We start from the raw sequence: 21,623 nt of genomic DNA, 5'->3' as shown, positions 1-21,623 counted from the left end.
AATAGCCAAAAGACAGGAATAACCCAAAAGTGAATCAAGAGAATGGATAAATGAAATGCAAATGCATAACAACGCAATATTATTCAGCCTTAAAAAGGAATAAAATTCAAATACCATGTATACATGGTACTATGGATAAAACTTGAAAACATTAGGTTAAGTGAAACAAGACAGACACAAAAGGACACACTGTGTAATAATTCTCCTTATCTGAGGTACCTAGAATAGTCAAATTCATAAAGAAAGAAAGTAGAATAGTGTCTGCCGGGGGCTAGAGGGACGGGGGAATAGGGAGTCATTGTTCAGTGAACACGCAGCTTCAGTTTGTGAGGATGAAAAGGATGTGCACGTGGATGGTGGTGACGGTTGCACAACAGTGGGAATGTACTTAATGCCACTGAACCGTGCACTTAAAATGGTTAAAATGGTAAATTTTATGTTATGTATATTTTATCACAATAAAAAAATAGAAATATATGCTTTTAAAATGAAAAAAAAAAAAAAAAAAAAAAGGCTTCATGGAAAGTGTAAAATTCTCTGCTTCCAGAGTAGAACACTTCAAATTTTAATGCTCTGAGAATTCCTTTTTTTTTTTTTTTAAGTTTATTTATTTTGAGAGAGAGAGAGCCCACATGAACAGGGAAGAGGGAGAAAGAATCCCCAAACAGGCTCCATGCCCATCAGTGTGGGGCACAATGTGGGGCTTGATCCCACAAACCATGAGATCACGACTTGGGCCGAAATCGAGTCAGAGGCTTAACCGACTAAGCCACCCAAGCACCCCTAATACACTGAGAATTCTTAAGCAACACCAGGTGTTTTGTTCATCCACTCCCCACCCAAGGAAAACAATACACCATGAAGAAAGGAGGGAGTTTGTTTACCTGCCAATTAATTTCATTCTGTTATACTATAAACACACCTTTGGGTAAGATGTAAGAAGAAACAAACATCCTATTAATCTCACCAGTAAGTCACAGGATTATTACGAAAGAATAATTCAAAATAGGTTTTATATTGGTAAGTTGAGGTTTTTTAATATGTAAATATTAAACATTATATTTAACCTAAGGATTAAAAAGTTATTTTAGTTGTATTGCCCCCTTTTTAAAACATTGCAGTTATTTGCAAAAAGGTGTAACAGTTGTCACATGTATACTTGGTTCTTACCGACTGACACGGCTTGACAGCACAGTCTCTCCGACCACACTGGTTGATATCGTTCCAGAAAGGACACGGCCTCTTCAGGTTTACCTATAGGATAATAACAGAAAAAGTTACAAGAGTAAGAATCTTGAGATTATTATTCAACAGGTGTTGAATTATGATGTGATAACCTGGTCATGCTATCAGCTGCAATTATTCTTTTTCTTCGCTTACAGCTTGCCAAGTTCCAGCGATCGTACCAATGTGTAACTTGTGTTAAGTAAACTGGTAGACTTGGTTAGAAACACACAGACTGGTACTAAACAGATCCTGAAGATGGGAACTAGGAGCCAAAGTAGCTCATATCATCACTGCTCAGCTAATACTTTTTTTAAGCCAGTAACAGGCAACTGTTGAACTCAGACGATAACTACATATTCCAATGATCAGATATTCTAAACCCTTTAAGTAGATATCTCAAGATAAAATATCAACAGTGACTAGTTAAAATAATACAGGTCAGAACAAAGTTACGCTTCTCAAAAAAAATGTAGTTATTTTAATTAACTGGAGTCAAGCCAGTATTTTGGGAAAGTATGCATTGGCAATTTTGGTAACAATATAATAGTTTCTGTTCTGAGTTCAAGTTAACCAACAAGTTTCTAACTCCAGAGTGCAAAACTCAGTTGTTGAAATTGAAAGTATCCAATGGATGGTTTCAGAACCACACTGTTCACTCTTGTGAACTGAATTTTAAATAATGGCCACAATTTTGAAGTTCAGGAATTCCTAATAAAATACAATTACCCATTTAAACTTTAAGTATTCTTATACAAAAAAATTAAAAATAAAAATACCTTGTAATATCTAAAGTAGTCGCTTTCAAGAAGTTTTTGTAGTCTTGGGAAAAGCCTGTAGTTATTAAATCTATCAATGGTTTCAACATCACAGGTACAATCATCCAAGTAACCACTAACCTGTTACAAAGAAAATAAAACAATACATCAAAATACCTTAGTTGCAACAGGGTTCTTTTTCCTGACAAGGTTAGGACTCAAGCAACTCTTATCTTCCCTCCTCATGATTTTCTGAGATGAGACATGACAGTAATCTAACAATGCTATTGCTCTTGCTATACACCTAGAAGAATGCGGTGCATACCTTTTGGAGGGTACACTGAGCTCATCACACACCCATGCACACACACACAAAGGCAGAGTTGGTCCCCTGCAGCCACTTTGTAACCCTGCCCCAGACCTGACCAGGGGTCAGTATCTAACCCAAACCATGTCTTGGTCCCTGCTCCAGGAATCTGGACTTGAGAATAAGAAGAGATCTCTCTCCCTGCAGCTTAACCACTAAAGCAAATAAACTCAGACCATATTCCATCATGTGAACTGAGCAGCACATGAGCCAGTCAGCAAAAGAGAGGAAAGATTTTTAAAGATACACAGTGAAGCAGAGACAGGAAACAGAAAATATCTGATACATGGATTCCCTGGGGTTTTCCAGCTCCTACTTCCACCCAACTTCCTTGAAGCTCAGTTGCATTCCTATCCTTGGCCTTCCTGAGACTCCCATATTCCCAGGATTCAACTGTCTCTGTATTCCCTATTAAGTTTCCTACAGGATGTATAGGTAGGGGACATGCTTGGTGAACATATAAAAAGAAGTGATACTGAATTTATAAGATAAACAGTAATTCATTATAAGGATTTACCAACTCTCAAATACTAGTCCATGACAGTTTATTTGTCCAGGTTTGAAATGGTGCTTAGAAATCACTTATCATTAGCAGCACAGAGATAGCAAATTGACCACTAAGCCAATTCTGATCTTCAAATGCTTAAAACTAATATCTTAATGGTAATTACGATCAGACAATGTTATCAGAAGTGAAACTAAGGGCATTATGCTAAGTGAAATTAGTCAGTCAGAGAAAGACAAATATCATATGACTGTACTCATATGAGGACTTTAAGATACAAAACAGATCAACAGAAGGGAAGGGAAGCAAAAATAATATAAAAACAGGGAGGGAGACAAAAATAAGAGACTCTTAAATATAGAGAACAAACAGGGTGTTGCTGGAGGGGTTGTGGGAGGGGGGATGGGCTAAATGGGTAAGGGGCTTAAGGAATCTACTCCTGAAATCATTGTTGCACCATGTGCTAACTTGGATGTAAATTATAAAAAATAAATAAGTTATAGAAAGTAAAAATTAAAAAAAAAGTGAAGCTAAAAGTCTTAGACGTTTGTTTGGCGCTGCGCAAACATCTAACAGAATTAATTTAACATTGCTAACATTGTAACATTGTAAGTAACAAATATATCATGATTTAAGAACAGTAACTAGATTTTTTTTTTTTTTTAATATAGAGCATGCTGTAGAAAAGAGATCCTTATCATACTTTGGTCTGCATACTTGCTTTACAAACTACTTTCGATTATATTTCAGAGAGACTTACTGTCAAAAAAATTTTTTTAATCTACTGGTAAGGAAGCAAATACTTTACTAAAATACTGAATGTAGGTGTTTTCCCGTTGGAATATGTAAAATCCTACCCTATTTTTAATTTTAGAATGTCACAAAACAGGAATGCAAAATTTTTACCTAAAAGTAAATACATTTGGATGATGAGAGATAATACTTTGGATGATGACAGCAATATTTAAGAACTAAGATTTTGTCCCAATTTGTGTAGTCTTATTTGTTTTGGACTAATGCAGGTTCTAGAAATCTGATCTACAAATTTTTTACTGCAATAACTACTTATTTCCATTTCATATGCAAATTTGTCCTTGTTTCCTGCTAAAAATTCTCTTGAGTATACAAAAATCTTCAGGTCCTAATTTGGGGTACCACAAAAGTGCTTTATTTTTAATTAAAAAAATTTTTTTTAATGTTTATTATTGAGAGACACAGAGAGACAGAGCATAAGCATGAGAGGGGCAGAGAAAAGGGGATACACAGACTCTGAAGCAGTCTCCAGGCTCCAGCTGTCAGCACAAAGCCCGACATGGGGGCTCGAACTCTCAAGCTGTGAGATCATGCCCTGAGTTGAAGTTGGATGCTTAACTGACTGAGCCATTCAGTCACCCAAAAACAGAAGTGCTTCTAATCTAGATGATTTGATTTTTCACCTCTTTCTTTTGAGCCTTAAAAGTAGAACTTCTAAGGACATAAAATAGCTACTTTTTCCTCTTGGATACAAATTATTACACAAAGAAATAACAGGCACAGAGACTACAAACGCCAAAGGGACACATGCCTGATAGGGACAGTAGGTCACAAAAAAGCAACAAGCACATAAAAAAAAAAAAAAAAAACACAAGAGAATGGTTTTGAAGCAATTACTTTTTCCCCTGAAATAATTCATTTTTAAGGTAAAAATCTATCTTTGAAACTCAAGTTCAGGCATCACCTCTTTTGGAAAGCTACCCTTGGGGTACCACTCATCCCCTGCTGGGTTAACTGTCTCCTATGTGCTCCCATGGCATTCCACATACTCCTACATAAGGATTACCTCACTCCTTTGAATTTATATAGTTCACTACCTCCCTCTAGAGTTTACAATCCTTGAGAGCAAATCATGTTTGTTCATTTTGTATTCCCAGTCTTCAGCACTGTACTTCTAGAAAGCACACACTAGATGCTCAATATTTATTTGTGAAGTGGATGTGTGAATGAATGAATGAATGAATGGATGCTGTCTACTGTCACTGTCATTCCCTGGAGACCAGCATCACAGTCTGATGATGACTAGGTTCCTCACATCATCTATGGTAGTGCTCTGTGCTCCAGACTACACAGGCCCAAGTGGTAGGAATGCACTCAGAGCAAGGGAAGCAAGCAGCGAAGGCAAATAACCCATCACATCCAACATTTTACCAATCTATACCTTAACTACAAAGGAAGCTAGAAGAAGCCACAAACCATAAAGGAATGCAAGGTGCATTCACAGCAGAGATGGCTTTGGCCCAGAGATCCCGAAGAGGGAAGACAGGACAATGGTAGATTGGAAACCCTCTGACCTTTACCTACGAAATTGAGCAGGAGGTATTTCCAACTACAACAAAAGGTAGCAGGGCAGCTAAGGAGGTAGGGCAGGGATGGAGGAATTTCAATAGATGGAGAAGGCCCAGCAAAGGAGAGGCAGGAAGATACTTGGAAACCAAAGCCATGTGACAGTCCAGATAAGCCTGCCAACAGGCAGAACCTGATCACTGGAAGAAAGGTTGGCAGGCATGATGCCAGGTCCAGTTCTAGAAACTAGAGAACCAGGCATGTTACAGGAATAGAGTCTCAAGAAAAGATTAAGGAAGAAATGCAATTAACAGACCCAGGGCAGAATCTTGGAAAACAAAGCAGTCTTAGTACCTAAACCAAAAGATGGACATTGATCTGGAACAAGGATGACCTGATACTGTGAACTCTGTAGCAGCTTCAGGAAGTGCTAAGGCTGTTTAAATAATTGTCACACTATCTCCTAAACTGAAACAGATTCTGACCCTACCATAAGAATGTGAATTTTTTTTAATTCTTTTTTAAATTTTTATTTATTTTTGAGAGAGAGCAGGGGAGGGGCAGAGACAGAGAGAGGGAGACACAGAATCTCAAGCAGGCTACAGGCTCTGAGCTGTCAGCACAGAGCCAGATGCAGGGCTCTAACTCACAAACCATGAGATTACAACCTGAGCCGAAGTCGGACACTTAACTGACTAAGCCACCCAGGCACCCCAAGAATCTGAATTTTTTTTTTAAATGCACCCCGCGCTCCCTACCACACACATGCACAAAGTGACTGATGCATGCTAAAAATTGAAGCTCATTGATCCATGCTTTAGGTGATAATCAGCCTTGGGTACGGAGCCAAACTAATAGGTGGCAAATAGAAGGCCCTTGCGGAGGAATGTAGATATAAGGACCAGGGTAGGTCTGACATAATGTCACCCAGCTTAAAGTCCTAGTCTCTTACCAATTGAAAAGCTTTTGAAGGCCCTTCTACTGCAAACTCCCAAGCACACAACAATCCCCTCCTATATACTCTGAAGAAGGAGGCAATATATAACAATGGTTAGCACGTAGGCCCTGGACTCAAGCCTTCTTGGGGTTGAATCCCATCTCTGCTACTTACCAATTTTAAACATACCCAAATTTTTTAACCTCTCTTAAGCCTTAGTTTCCCATGTGAACACAATATAGCAATACTAATAGTTCCAATCTCAAAGAGTTGATAACAAGATGAAATGACATAAATGCCAATGTTAGTATTACCCTACCACTGCTTAAATGCTTCTGGTGAAAGTGGACGTACGATTACCCCAAAGAAACTCACATTTTTTTTTTAATGGATAAGAAAAAAAAGGCCAAGTTTGCAGCTAAAATTTTCCAAAACTTTTACATCTGTCACCCCACTGGAACATAGATCTAGACAGCCAAAAGTTAGCTGCAGAGGTAGCCTCAATTACTTTCTCCATGGACTCTGACTGGTTTGGACCAAATACCAAAATATAAAAGGCAAGAGAAAAGAAAATAACATGGGCCTGCTTGTTCCCTATTTTCTGCTTACAGGTACTCTTTAATTTACAATGAAAGACAAAAAAAAAAAAAAATTCTAAATAGTTTCCTTCTGTGCCAACAACTTCTAGTCCTACCAGACTATCATTTTTTTCCAAAGCACTTTGAGAATATATTCCTCATACTTGTATGAAATATGAAATGCCTTTTAAAAGTGCTCAAAGTGGGTTTTTTTGGCAAAGACCTTTAGTTGTATGTAATTTTAGAGTGTTCTGTGACCATTAAAAAGAACTTGAAAACTATTCATTGAAAAAAATTGATGGGGGTGTCCGGCTGGCTCAGTCAGAAGAGCTTGGAACTCTTGATCTCAGGGTCCTGAGATCCTAAGCATGGAGCCTGCTTAGGATTCTCTCTCCCTCTCTCTCTGCCCTCCCCAGCTCTCCAGCACACACTCTCTCTTGCTCTCTCTAAATAAACTTTTCAAAAGTTAAAAAAACAAAAAAAGAATGTTGACAGAGACACCTCTGTTAATGGAAACAAGGAAACACCAAAGATTCTATACTGGGTGGTTCCAAGGACACAGAATGCTACGAGCTATTTCTGCTTTAAAGCCTTAGTCTTTACAACTTTAAATTGTTGTTAAATAACCCAACGTATAGTAACCAATGAGACACATGCTTTGTTCCACATGCTTTGTTCACAAAGGCCTGGAAGGCAATAAGTACTCAGAGACAATGGACATCTCTCCAGTATAACCTGTTTCAAAGATCCCTCTAAGTTTCAATCCAGGCTTATTTCCACCTACCATGCAACATATTACCAAGTGTCTCTTCTGTGGCCTAGCCACTCTAACAAATAAAAACTATTTTTGAAATTGAGGTAAATAAGACACTAGACAGGTAAATCTGCTGAAATAGATGTAGGCAAGTGTATCTACAATGCACTCCAAATGAAAATAATCCATCTTGGGGTGCCTGGGTGGCTCAGTCGGTTAAGCGGCCGACTTCAGCTCAGGTTATGATCTCGCGGTTCGTGAGGGCTGTGAGTTCAAGCCCCACGTCGGGCTCTGTGCTGACAGCTCAGAGCCTGGAGCCTGTTTCAGATTCTGTGTCTCCCTCTCTCTGACCCTCCCCCGTTCATGCTCTGTCTCTCTGTGTCTCAAAAATAAATAAATGTTAAAAAAAAAAAAAATTTTTTTTTAAAAAGAAAATAATCCATCTTGAAATAGTCATTTTGGATGATCTGCACTATTCCCCTTTCATTAGCCTGATAGAGATTTACTACACTCATAAGTGGATCTGAGCGTTATTAGCACTAGCCATAATACGATTAATAAAACATTTGGACTACATGGGAGTTTTACAAACTCATTTCCAATTAATTTAAATGAAAAACATGTCCATACTGCCTCCATATCTGGGCTTCAATATTTCTTCTGAGTTTACTTCTTAATCCTGGGATTCCACGCATTGAGACTAAAGTTCTGTTACATTCATTCTCTCTACTGGTGCATAATGGGGAAAAGGAAATAAGAAATTCTGTCAAAAGGAAAACAAGAAATCTTGTCTGAAGAATCTTCATTCATGGGGTGCCTGGGTGGCTCAGTCAGTTGAGCATCTGACTTCAGTTCAGGTCATGATACCACAGCTTGTGGGTTCGAGGCCCACATCAGACTCTGTGCTGACAGCTCAGAGCCGGGAGCCTGCTTCAGATTCTGTCTCTCCCTCTCTCAAAAATAAATAAACATTAAAAAAAAATTTTGTAAGAATCTTCACTTACTTGAAGCTCATACCTATTACAACAAATACAAATATTATTTTGGTTTAAAGAAAGGGTAGGTCATGATCATGGGGTTCTTTACACGAACTGTTACAGGCTTGTATACCAAAAGGGGAGGAAAAGGCCAATTTTCTGTGCAAAAATGAAAAAAAAATTTAAATAGAATGATAAAATAAAAAGTGGGAAGCTGTATATAAGGAAGATTTACAAGTCTAAGGCAATCTATCACTTATTTGCAGCAACTAACACAGAAGCACTGCTATCAAAAGAACTTACAACATACAGCGAAAATGGTTTTAGTAGGATTTGATGTCAACAGGCATATGTAGTAACTGACTAACTTTAAAGATTCATTTGGAGCTATCCACCCATCTGAAAGATGAATTCCAGAAAAACATGCAAATGGCCCACTCAGCAGAAAATGGAAAGAATATATTCCTGCTAGCATAGTGCTAACATCCTGTATTATAACTTGCCTAATACTTGCTAAGCACCCATTATGTACCAGGCTCAGTACTCTGGAGTATCAAGAAATGGGACTAAATTTTTAAATTTTTAGTTTATTTTTTGATCTCTTAAAACTCGTTCACAGTAGTCTTCCATGAATGTTTATTAAATTTAATCTGATTATTTGTAGAGCTCTGCACATTTTACTTCAATGGCTTTCTAAGGCTAAAGAACCACATGTTGCTTTGGCTCAAATTAGAGCTGATATTCTGTTAACCGAACCCCTATACCGGGCCCCCATGCAAGAGGGTAATGAGGGATGATGATGCGTAATTCAAAGTAGAAGTGGTGCGAGAGAGTGGCAACAGACAGGGAGAAAAAGTCTATTAACAAAACAGATTCAACAGAACTTTGCAGCTAATTGGGTATGGCAAAGAGAATGAGAGATTTTAACTTGAAATATTTTTTTGAACAGGGTTTTGTGTTTTTTGTTGTTGTTGTTTTTGTTTTATTTACCTATTTCGACAGAGAGAGAGAGAGAGAGAGTGAGAACAAACAGGGGATGGGCAGAGAAAATCTTTTTTTTTTTTTTTTTAATGTTCATTTATTTTTGAGAGAGAGAGGGAGGCAGAGAGAGGGACCCAGGATCCAAAGCAGGCTCCGTGCAGACAGCAGAGTGTCCGATGCAGGGCTTGAACTGGTAAACCTCAAGATCATGACCTGAGCCGAAGTCGGATGCTTAAACTTCTGAGCCAACCAGGTGCCCCAGAAAAGAGAGAATCTTAAGCAGGCTCCACACTAAGCTGTCAACCTGAAGCCTGACTCGGGGCTGGAAGCCACAAACCATGAGATCATGACCTGGGCCCAAAGCAGGAGTCCCCTGCTTAAGCAACTGAGACACCCAGATGCCCCTTTAACTTGTATTTCTAAACGTTAGGTCAACATTTAGTTTTTGATTTAGTGTCTAGCAATATTTACTGACTTGTTTGTTTTAAGATTTTACTTTGTAAGTAATCTCTACAACCAACATGGGGCTCCAACTTACAACTCTAAGATCAAGAGTCACATGTTCTACTGACGGAGTCAGCCATGCACCCCTGCTAACTTGTTGTTTTTTTAATGTTTATTTATTTTTGAGAGTGAGACCACAGAACAGGGCAGGGGCAGAGAGAGGGAGACATAGGATCTGAAGCAGGATCTGCACTGTCAGCACAGAGCCCTATGTGGGCTCGAACTCAGGAACTGTGATGTCATGACCTGAGCTGAAGTTGAATGCTTAACTAAGCCCCCCAGGCACCCCTTCTCACTTGTTTTTTTAAAATGCTTAGGATCTCTGCCTCTCCCCAATCTCCAAAGAACTTTATTCACTAACTTGTATCACACCATAGTTATCTCTATATTCCAAACACTCAGGTCAACATACACACTGTGTATAAATGTTTGTTGAATGAATAATTTCCACCATTCATCTCCCCTTATCTTTTCTTCCACCATTTATTTCCTTTATTTCTGTGTGTGTGTGTGTGTCTCATTTCCATTCACATCTATATGCTTGTCTCCAAATTTCTCTTCATATCTGTTATTGCTTGTTCCCTCTCCCCATTTCCCACCTTACCCCTATCTCTTCCATTACTGACCATAGTAGAACTAAAATGCATTCTTTTTCAGTCTATTGAACTGAAATTGATGGTCTCTGTTCTTAAGTTGATTTAAATAGATCATTTTTAATTTTTCTTAAATTTGTTTTTTACTATGGGACCCTCAATTTATTATTTTTTAAAGTTGATTCTAAAAAAAAAAACAAAAACCTGTCACTTTTGTTCTAAATGGAAAAGAAAGGGATCTAACAGATTTTTGTGTTGGGGAGTATTCAAATCTTGAAAATGTTACAAAACGGGGGGGGGGGGAGCTTAAATACTAATCAGAAGGAAAAAAGTGTAAAAAATGTAAAACTCCCCAATTTTAAACAGATATCTAAAAAGGTTTTTGGAGAGGAAAGTGAAAGTTGAAAGCTCAACATGTACTTTTATTCCATTATCTAAAACTCTAGACTATAGTTGAAAATGTTATATTGGACATCTTCTTTCAACACTAAATACCTTATTTTGAAGTCTCTTATTTCTACTTTATTTTTAAATGTTTACACTTTGTGTTATGTTATATTTGTAACCTGAAGAAAAATGAACCTTCTTCCTTTTAAGTACTTGACTGTATGCAGTTTGCAACATAAAGGAGCTTTTCCATCTTAGTTGGAAAGCAGCAATTTCCTTTTAACCTCTTACTCATAGCCAGATAACACCTCAACTCCCAAATCATTCAGCAAAACGACAGGATGCAAGAATATAAAAGTGAAAGAGACAGTTCTTCCTCCCATAATATGTAAAGCTGTTTCTTTCCTCTGTGAAAGAGTAGCATTGTCCCTACACAAATGTTATTTCTGATAAAAAAAAAAAAAGTAAAATCCACTTAAAAGGAAAAATTTGGATTGCCTACCTCAATTTTGTATAAAATGTAATTTTTATCAACAGAAGCCAACCAAAACGTGACTTTAAGAGTAATTGTATTAAAATATAGGATCACGTAGACCAGAAAACCTCTAGATTTCTTTTTTTTTTTTTTCCTCAAGGAACCCACATCTCATGATCATAATAAGCTTGTAATCAAACTTGTGCGCTGGGGGGTAAGGCTCATCCTCCCAATTCAGACCAGCCAAATGGGTGTCACGGTAAGAGAATCTCATTACATTTAGTAAATAGAAAGGACACACAGGGCGAGGAGGCACTGCAAGCCGCGGCCTCAAAAACACAAGGCAGATGGGCTTAGAAACAGGAAAGCCTCACGAAACGATTCTCCTGCCTGACAACGACATCTGAAAGTAGCCTCCCCCACCCTACAAAGGCGTACCCTGCCCAGGAAGGATGGCGAAGGCACCTAGCATGAACACATCGTACGCAGTTCCAGGTCAAGTTAGAAGTTAGGAAGACCCAGGTTCCGCGAAAATAACAAATACTGAGTGAGCGTGCACAGTGTGCACGCCCTCCCCGGGCAGGGAAGACCAACAAAGATGTATAAACCAACTCGGTAAAATCATACAGCATGCACCCACACCTCTCCCCCCACAACGGATCCGAAGCGCCGGAGGGCACGCTGACGTCCAGGCTGCGGTGGGAGACCTGTACAGACCACGCCAGGCAAGCCGCAGAGGGCTGAGCCCGGCCAGGGAGCAGAAGCTCAGGGGGCTCATCCCGGCCGGTGGAGACGCAGAGGCACTCCTAGCCCCTCACCTGCCGGGGTGCGCGGGACAGAGCGCAGGGCGGAGGCGGGAAGCACCGGGAGCGGCCGCGCGGCCGCGCACAACCCTCACCTGGCAGAAGCACCTTTGCGCCGCCGTCTCCGGGGGCTGCTGCCCACCGCGACCCGAGCCGAGCAGCCACACGGCCCCCACGAGGCCGATCAGGAAGCCCCAGCGGCGGCCCATAGCCGCTCTGGCCGCTCGTCGCCCGGCCCCTCCCGGTCCCAGCACTCGGGCGCAGGCCGCGCGTCCGCTGTTGAAGCCCGCGCGGGCCGGCCCCCGGCGACGCCCCACCTCCCGGCCGCCTCCCAGGCCCGCCCTCGGCTCTCCCGCCTCTCAGCGGCCGCCACCTCCCGGCTGAGCCTGCGGACGTGCCAAGGCGCCCGCTCCGGCCGCCCGGGGCCTCGGGTCGGCTTCCTTCCCCGCGCGTGAGGCTGACGCACAAGCCCGCTTCCCGGCTCGGCCCCGCCCGGAGCACCGCGCCCGTCCCCGGCCCCCAACGCCCGGTGCCTGGAGCCTGGCCCCGGCGCGCCCGCCGCAACCCCAGCGCGGGAGTTGGGGGTCCTTCCCGCCGCCACCGCGCGAGCGAGCGAGCGAGAAACCCAAGGGGTCTGGGTCTCCCCGCAGGGCCCGCCCCACCCCGCGCAGTCCCGGCCAATCCTTCGGTCTTTCCAGACGAGGAAGTCAAACCGTACCAATTACGCATCCACAGTGTCCCTGACAGTCTTAAAGCTGAAAGGAATTATGAGTGATAACCTAGACCAGGGCTGCATAATAGAGTTTCTAGTCGTCACATCGAAAGAGCAAAAAGAAACAGGTGAAGTTCATTTTAATAATCTATTTTATTCAACCCAATATGTGCAAAACATTTCAAAATACACTCAATATTAAATTATCCATATTTTATGTGTTGTTTTTGAAAGCTGGTGTACATTTTATGCAAACTAGCCACATTTCGTAGTCAAATGTGGCGAGTGGCTACTGTATCAGTCAGCACAGGTGGAAACTACCCTCTCATTTCATAGAAGGAAACAGGCCCAGAGTGAGGCGATGCAAGGGGCGAGCTGGATAGTGAGAGAGCCATGTCCTATAAATCCCAGCCATGGGTCTAGTCTAAAAGCCCCCCCCCCCCAGGAGAAATTTTCATGGTGAAACTGGAAAGCTTCCCAACACCTTACACATTAAAATTTCAAATTAAAAATTTTTTGGTATGTCATTTTTTAAAAGCCACCATTTAATGAAGTAGCTTAGGATATGGTAGGCCCCAAATAGGTTTTACTTCTGTTTTCTAGCTGAGAAAAATAAGCGTAGAAAGTTTATATATGTTACTCAAAGTCACATGGTATGATAGAGATGAGACTCAAACTCAGATTATTTCTTACTTCAATGCCCATAACCTATGGTCTGTCCATCACTTATTAATCCAATCTCCCTCTTTACCTAGGAAGTTTGTTTTCATCAGACCTGTGTACGGATGTATTTATCTCTCCAGGGCCCAACCCAGCTCACTCATTCCCTCTTCTATGTGGTCTTCTTGGTTTCCTCTTCACCCATTTCCAGTCTCTAAATGAGTTTTGATTCAATAAACTTACTCTATGCCAGACTGAGCTTGACATTACAGATATGAAGATACAGAAGGCCCAATCCCTGCACATGGAGAGACACCCCATGGAACTTAGCAGGTGATCTTTGATGACATTTCTACTTCATGTTTCTACAACTGAATCGTAATCTCTTTAAACTCCTTAAGCAGGGATTATGTCACAAACATACCTGTGACTCTCAATACCTTAACAAAGCTTCTCTTTGCAAGTGTTTGTAAAATGAATGAATGTTTTATATTATATATATTATATATATTAATGTATATAATATATATTAATACTGGCTACAGTTATTAATATCTGAAGATATCAAAATATCTATCAAAAATAAGAGACATAATATGAAAATGGAAAAACTAAACAATAAAGCCTAAAACTGCAGAAGGAAGCAATCTGAACATGAATCAGCTCCAGATTTCACCCTGATGCAATAAGCCTGTAATTTGGGAGAGCTTAAAACTGTCAATGTTCTCAGGATGAAAGCTTCCATTCCTAAGATTTGAACTCTTGCCCACAACAAATTTAGCAAACTTGTAATCAGAAACAATCACCATATAAGACTTTTTTATTTTATTGTTTTTTCAGCTTTATTGAGGTATAATTGACTAATAAAATTTTAAATGTATGTCATAATGATTTGGTATACAGATAACATTGTGAAAGGATCCCCCCATCAAGTCCATTAACACATCCATCATCTCACATATTTACCCTTTCTTCCTTCTTGGTGAGAACATTTAAGTTCAACTCCCTTAGCAAATTTCAATTTTACAATACAGTGTTTCCAACGATAGGCACCATATTATACATTAGATCCTCAGAGTTTATTCATCTTATAATATTAGAAGCTTTATACCCTTTTACCAAGGTCTCCCTATTTTTCTTTTTTTAATTTCACATATAGGTGAAACCATGCATTTGTCTTTCTCTGTCTGGTTTATTTCACTTAGCATGATGCCCTCAAGGCCTATCCATGTTGTAGCAAACAGCAGGGTTTCCTTCTTTCTCATAGCTGAATAATAACCCATTGTATATGTATACCACACCCCCTTTATCCATGTAGCCATTGTTGGGCACTTAGGTTGTTTCCAAACTTTGGCAATTGGGAATAGGCGACATCAAACATGGGAGCGCAGACACCTTTTCAAGATAATGGTTTCATATACACCCAGAAGTGGGATTGCTGGATTTTGCTTTATTATCTTGATAATTATCATTTTTCCTTTCAGATTTGTAAGGGACTTTAGAATGTGCAAAATACAGTTTTGTGCACCTGATGTAACTACACTGACACTTCCCTAAGAATCCTTCAATTTGGTCCTTTGTGTGAGTTCAGTTTTTCCACTCTGCCTTCTCTCGCAGTCATCTCACCTGTGTTAGGGCCTAGGCAATAACTCATTAGTCATTCAGGAACTATTAAGGAGCACCCACAGGGTACATAGTTCAATCTTTGCTTTCCAAAAGTCCAGCCTCCAATTTATTATACCTTAGCTAAACAACATTAAATTTTTTACAGATGAACAAGGCCATCTAGTTATTCTAATACTAGTGATTATAACAACAACATAACTTAGATTTAGTGTACACAGCATTTCTTGATGGAATTCTGATTACTATGTAAACAGCTGTTATTATTATTTTTAATGACCAAAGCAGGAAATGGCTTGAGCCCAATTTCTCAAAATGGGGCATGGAGATTTACGTAGGGAGCTTCTCGGTACCTAAACATTTTCTGGCACTGAGTAGGCTAGAAGGAACTAATTTAAAGAGAAAAGTTTGGTCAAGGAAAAGGAGTATTATGACACTCAAGAGGAAAAAAGGCTAAGTAAAAACCTAAAGGTTTTATTAGATCTATTTATCTAATATTCGTTGACTATAAATGTGCACATGGTACATTGCTAGAATTTTCTCTCAAGATGTTTGAGATTATTTGAGCTGGGGGAGAAATACCACCTAAGCTCTATCTTCACCTCCTCTCCCTCATATTCCTGGAAGAACAAGCTACATATAGTAGAAACTGATAAGTTCCCATTTATACCTTACCCCACTGTGCGGCCTGATTTCCAACTCTACCTTTCTACTCCTCTATACCTGGCCTTGTTACGGCCAAATTAATTCCCATTTTCATGAGATCATGAAATCTCTGCTGCATTTTGACAATGCTGATTTCTCCTTCCTTCGATTCTACTTTCTATGTACCAAACACTCCAGATTCTCCTTACACATTTCTTTTTTAAAAGCATGTTTATTTATTTTGAGAGAGAGAGAGAGAGAGAGAGAGAGAGCGCACAAAGAGAGAATCCCAAGCAGGCTCCATGCTGTCAGCACAGAGCCCAATACGGGCTTGATCCCATGAACCATGAGATCATGACGTGAGCTGAAATCAAAAGTCAGATGCTTAACCGACTGAGCCACCCAGGCACCCCTCCCTCCTTATACTTTTCTAATATTATTTAACTGTCTCCTTCGTGGGCTTTCCCCCAGCCCACCTCTAAGATGTGAGTGTTCCCAGGATTCTATTCTCTGTCCAGTCCTCTTCTTCTACACTCGCCCCTGGAGAAACTTGACCAGTCTCATGATTTTAAATACCTCCTCCCTGCCAATGACTCTCAGATCTATTTTTCCACTTCAGATCTCTCCCTTGAGCTTCAAAATCCAACTGCCTATTGGACACAACCATCTGCTTTTCTTAGAACTGTTTGGTCACACCACCATCCATATCTAGACACCTAGAAAGTAGGAAGCCACCCTCAGTTTCTCCCAGTTTTTCACCAATGAATAGATTGGTTGATCTATTGATCAACCAAGTTTGCCAGTTCTTTCTTCAATTTAGTCCCTCCTCTTCATCTTTATGACCAAGGACTTAGTTTCAGCCCTTATTGTCACTCACCTGATTTATTGTCACAGTTTCCTAAATGATCATTCAGCCTCTAGGCTTGCACCTATTCCAAACAGCCTCCATGCTAGCCTAGTTTCTCAAAAATAGCAATCTGGAGCACCTGGGTGGCTCAGTCAGTTAAGCATCTGACTTAGGCTCAGGTCATGATCTCGCAGTTCGTGAGTTCGAGCCCTGCGTCAGGCTCTGTGCTGACAGCTCAGAGCCTGGATCCTGCTTCAGATTGTGTGTCTCCCTCTCTCTCTTCCCCTCCCCAGGTTGCTCTCTGTCTCTCTCTCAATAAATAAATAAGTAAATAACTAACTAAATATTTAAAAAATAGAAATCTGACCATGTCACACCTCTGTTTAAAATCTTCAATGCTCCCAACTATCTGAGGACTCAAATTCAAAATTCTCAGCATGACATTCAAGGTCCTCATGATCTGGCCTCACCTCTTTCTCCAGCTAGATCTCCAATACCTCTCTGTAACTCCTCTGTGCCTGGATTAGGTTTCTCCTCTTTGGTTCCATAAGTTCATATAATTGTGCTTAGCACATGGAATCAAATAGGTATTTATGTAGAATTTCTTCCCCTTTCAACAGAGGGGTAGTGAACTTGCCTCGGTAGTCTCGGGTTGCCCAGCACTTAGCATTTTGTGTGTGCTTCACAAGATGACTTCTGAGTGAATTAATGAATGTACACATAAATTAACTAATGAACTTGAAAAGATAACAGCATGAGATGTCACAGGGCAATGTGTGATTATGTTTTAAACAAACACTATTAGCTTACAGGCAAAGCAATCATTTGGGGCAGAAGTAAATCTGGATGGGACAGAGGACACAATTGAACTGGAATTGACAAGAGAAAATTCACAAAAGGTGTGGATGTGGGAGAATTGGTGACAAAGTAGGAGCTCAACTACCACCTGATAGGTTAGAAAAAAACAAAAGAAACTTATCTAAAATTCATATAGAAAACATTTCAATATCAAGATTATCCAGTCAAGAAACAAGTGTGGCTCCAAACTCAGGGACTCTAGACTCAGCGTAATTCCAAGTAGACCAGACAGAGTTCCAAAGTGAAAAAAGGGTGGAGTAAGTGAAGGCCCTCCCTGCTGAATGTTAAAACTTCTCCCCTACCTCCAGCAGATCACATGTAACTCTCAGCTCCAAAACTTGCAGACCTTATGCATACCTGCTTTCCACTCATTGCCTCATGCCTGACCCCTCCCTCTCCTATTCTAAAAGGAGAGTGGAGAATTCTTCTAGGAATAAACAACAGCATCTGAAACAACAGAACGGTTAGTCCCCCTACTCACACACTCAGAATTCAACTTCCTTTTTATTTAATGCCTCAGTCTATGATCAGAAAACCAAGGCTCACAATGTTGTTAAGGAAAGCCTCCAACATGACATAGCTCAAAACAAATAAGAAAATAGGAACTTTGAATGAAAAAAGGGAAGGAAGAAGAAACAAAAAGCTATAATCAATATCATCAAACATGCAAGAACAGGAGTCTATAAAAAGGAAAAATTACAGAGCAAGAAACAGATCTTGGAAACTATATGATAGCCAAAATAAGGTTTTGACAGAAACGTTGAGGAAATCTCCTAAATAGTGATATAAAAAGACAAAGAGGTAGAAATAAATAAAAAGAGATGGAAAAAATAGAAGGTTAATTAAAGGAGAACAGAGTCTGATTAATAAGGGTACCAGTAAGGGAGAACATGAAAATGGAGAGGAAATCATCTTAGAGGTTATTCAAGAAAATAGCCAAAAATGAAGGATGGCTATTTAGATTGATAGGGACACTGAGTGCCCAGTTCACTGGATGAAAAATTCCCCTGACAGATAAAATTTTCAGACAGAAAAACAAAAAACCCAATATCCTACAAAGAATTAAGAATCAGAAAGGCACTGATCAGAATCAGAAGCACTGGAAGTTCCAGGACAATGGAGCAAGGCCATTTAGCCAGCCAAGCTATTAATCAAGCCTGAGAATAGAATTAAGATATTGTTATGTATGAAGAATAATGTACATCTTTAAATCCTTTCTCAGAAAATTATGGGAGGATATGATCCAACCAAAGGAGTAAACCAGAAATGAGGAGACATGGGTATCCAGAAAGAGGAGATAGCACCCAAGACAGGACTTAAGAGAAGTTCTGAGAAGACAGCCCTAGAACCCAGATTAGTGCAAGGAGGGAGGCCTCAGGAGGAGTGTCGCCATGTAAACTGGACGGACACATGATGTGACTGACTTTATGGAAAACACTACTCAGAGGAAGTTAATAATTGTATTGTAAAGTTGGGGAAAAGTGATTTAAAAAAAAAAAAAGAAGAGCATCTAAAAAATGAGGCAGCTTTTTAGGGCACCTGGGTGGCTCAGCGGGTTAAGTGTCCAGCTCTTGACTGGCTCAGGTCATGATCTCTAGGTTCATGAGTTCGAGCACCATGTCAGGGTCTGTGCTGGTAGCATGGAGCTTGCTTGGGATTCTGCCTCTCTCTCTCTCTCTCTCTCTCTCTCTCTCTGCCCCTCCCCCACTCACTGTCTTTGCCTCTCTCAAAATAAACTTTAAAAAGATGAGGCAGCTTTTAATTCCAGGAAGTTCAAATACCTTTACAATAAAACAAATGTAACTATTGTATATTGCTTGATTTATACAGCCCCACGATGAGACAAACATGGGATGTGATTTAACCAAACTTGTGTATATTATATGTATTGGAGGACAGAGGTAGGGAAAGTAGGGATCTGAAGTGATATAAGGATGCTAAATCTTTATCTTGCTTATTAGCAAGTGAAAAGATAAATCCTAAAATTGATCTATCAAGAAATAGAGCATAAGCATATTATTTACAAAGAAAACATGGAAGAAACGTGTTGAAGGGTTGGGGAATGGGACCTAGGGGTAGAATAGGGTGGGACAATGGACTCCTCTTTCCCAATCTAAGTGTTGTAGTACTTTTTACGTTTTTAGTTTTTTGCTTTTTTTTTTTTTTTAAGAGAGAGAGAGAGAGAGAGAGTATGCGTGCTTCAGCAAGCAGGGGAGGGGCAGAGGGAGAGAGAGAGAGGGAGAGAGAAAGAGAATCTTAAGCAGGTTTCACACTCAGCAAAGAGTCTGAGGTGGGGCTGGATCCCACGACCATGGGATCATGACCTGAGCAGAAAGCAAGAGTCAGACCCTCAACCAGGGTGCCACCCAGGCGCCCCAAAGTGTTGTAGTACTTTTTTAAAAAGGTCTTTATGTATTACTTTATTAAAGAAGAGTATTTCCCAGAAGTCTAGGAATTCCAACTTCTATTCCTACCTCAACATCTTACTGCTTAGCCATAGATACATTTAATTACATGAATTCTCGTGGGCATTTAGGGAGAGATATTTGGGATGACAATTTTCCAAAAACTCAAGTGTTGTGGCTGATTTGCAAGCAAAAGTAGTTGCTACTTGCCTATCTGGTACTGTTTCCCAATTTCTCTCTAGAATAATCAGTTCCTGTCCTATTAGTTATCTGTCACTGTGTAACAGATTACCACAAAACTTAATAGCTTAAAACAAATGAATATTTATCGCCTCACAGTCTTTGTGGACTTTTGTGCAATTCAGGAGTAGTTGAACTGGGTTGTGTGACTCAGTCTCTCACTATGCTGCAATCAAGACTAGGGCTTCAGTTATCTGAAGGCTTCCCTAGGGCTGGAGGCTCTGCTTCCAAGAAGCTTCACTCATATTGCTGCTGGCAGGCAGCCTTAGTTTCTTGCTGGCTCTTCCTTGGCATGTGGGCCTTTCCATAGATCTGTTGATAGGTCCTCATGGCAATGCAGCTGGCTTCGCCCAGAGGGAGTAATCCAAGGGAGAGTAAGGAGGAAGCCCCAATACCTTTTATCACCTAGCCTCAGTAGTTGTATAACGTCACTTCCACTTTATTCGACTCTTCTAGAGCAAGTTGCTAGATCCAGGGAGGGGGAATTAGGCTCTACTTCTTGAAGTGGGCAATATTAAAGAATCTGTGTATGTATTTTAAAACCGCAGCACCCATCAATGACACATCATAGGTAAGTAGATTAGGACATTATCCGTAATATTTTTTTGAAGATCTAAATCTATCTCATCACTGTTTGTTATGACATCATTTTAAGTGACCCCCCCCCCAAAAAAAAAAACTAGGATATGCCTGGTTTTCTAAAAACTTTTTCTCTACCGTATGGTATTTTTATTTTTTATATTAAAAATTTTTTTAATATTTATTTTTGAGAGAGAGAGACAGAGTGCAAGCAGGGGAGGGCAGAGAGAGAGGGAGATACAGAATCTGAGGTAGGCTCCAGGCTCCAAGCTATCAGCACAGAGCCTGATGAGGGGCTCAAACTCTCAAATCATGAGATCATGACTTGAGCTGAAGTCAGAAGCTTAACCGACTGAACCACCCAGACATCCCTCTACTGTATGATATTTTAAGGTCCTAGAGTATTGATGACTCTTCTTAGTCTTTTTGTATCTGCTCCTATTATAATATCTGATATATTCACATACCCATTCATTCAATAATTTATATATATAATCATCTTCTGGGTATACAATAATAAGCAAGAAATAGTCACAGTCCTTGTTTTCCTAGAGCTTATAATCTACTGGGTGGAAAAGACACTAAACATTTAAGCATGCTTATGAATGTAAAATTACAAGTTGAGGTACATTTTCTGATGAAGAGGGATATGGTCTCATGGGTGCATATAAAAAAGAAACAGGGCTGTTCTGAGCAGCCATGTGGAAAATAGATAGGAGGTTCATCTGAAGTTGGACTTTCACCAGATGGGTGACAGAAAAAGAACAAGGGTCAGGGAGTTTAAAATATTGGTATGTTATGTGCTCATAAATATTTATTAGATTGAACCAAACTGAGCTGTCTTTTTTTTCTCTGTCTTATCTCTTATCCTCTCTTCTTTATTTCTTGTCAG

The 21,623-nt window shown here is 40.1% G+C and overlaps 1 protein-coding gene across 1 annotated transcript in view; it reads right to left on the bottom strand.

Annotated features, from left to right (window-relative positions):
* Positions 1-12,784, bottom strand: part of ERO1A (endoplasmic reticulum oxidoreductase 1 alpha) — a 46,397-nt gene extending 33,613 nt beyond the window's left edge. Inside the window, exons 1-3 of the mRNA XM_049611572.1 lie at positions 12,258-12,784; positions 2,004-2,123; positions 1,171-1,254 (exon numbers count right to left, since the gene is read on the bottom strand). Coding sequence (XP_049467529.1) covers positions 1,171-1,254; positions 2,004-2,123; positions 12,258-12,371 — 318 coding nt within the window. The 5' untranslated portion in view covers positions 12,372-12,784. The remainder of the gene's footprint in view (positions 1-1,170; positions 1,255-2,003; positions 2,124-12,257) is intronic.
* Positions 12,785-21,623: the final 8,839 nt, after the last annotated feature.

The sequence above is a fragment of the Panthera uncia genome, assembly GCF_023721935.1.
Source record: "Panthera uncia isolate 11264 chromosome B3 unlocalized genomic scaffold, Puncia_PCG_1.0 HiC_scaffold_1, whole genome shotgun sequence".
NCBI lineage: Eukaryota > Metazoa > Chordata > Mammalia > Carnivora > Felidae > Panthera > Panthera uncia.
This window is presented reverse-complemented; position numbering and strand designations above follow the sequence as displayed.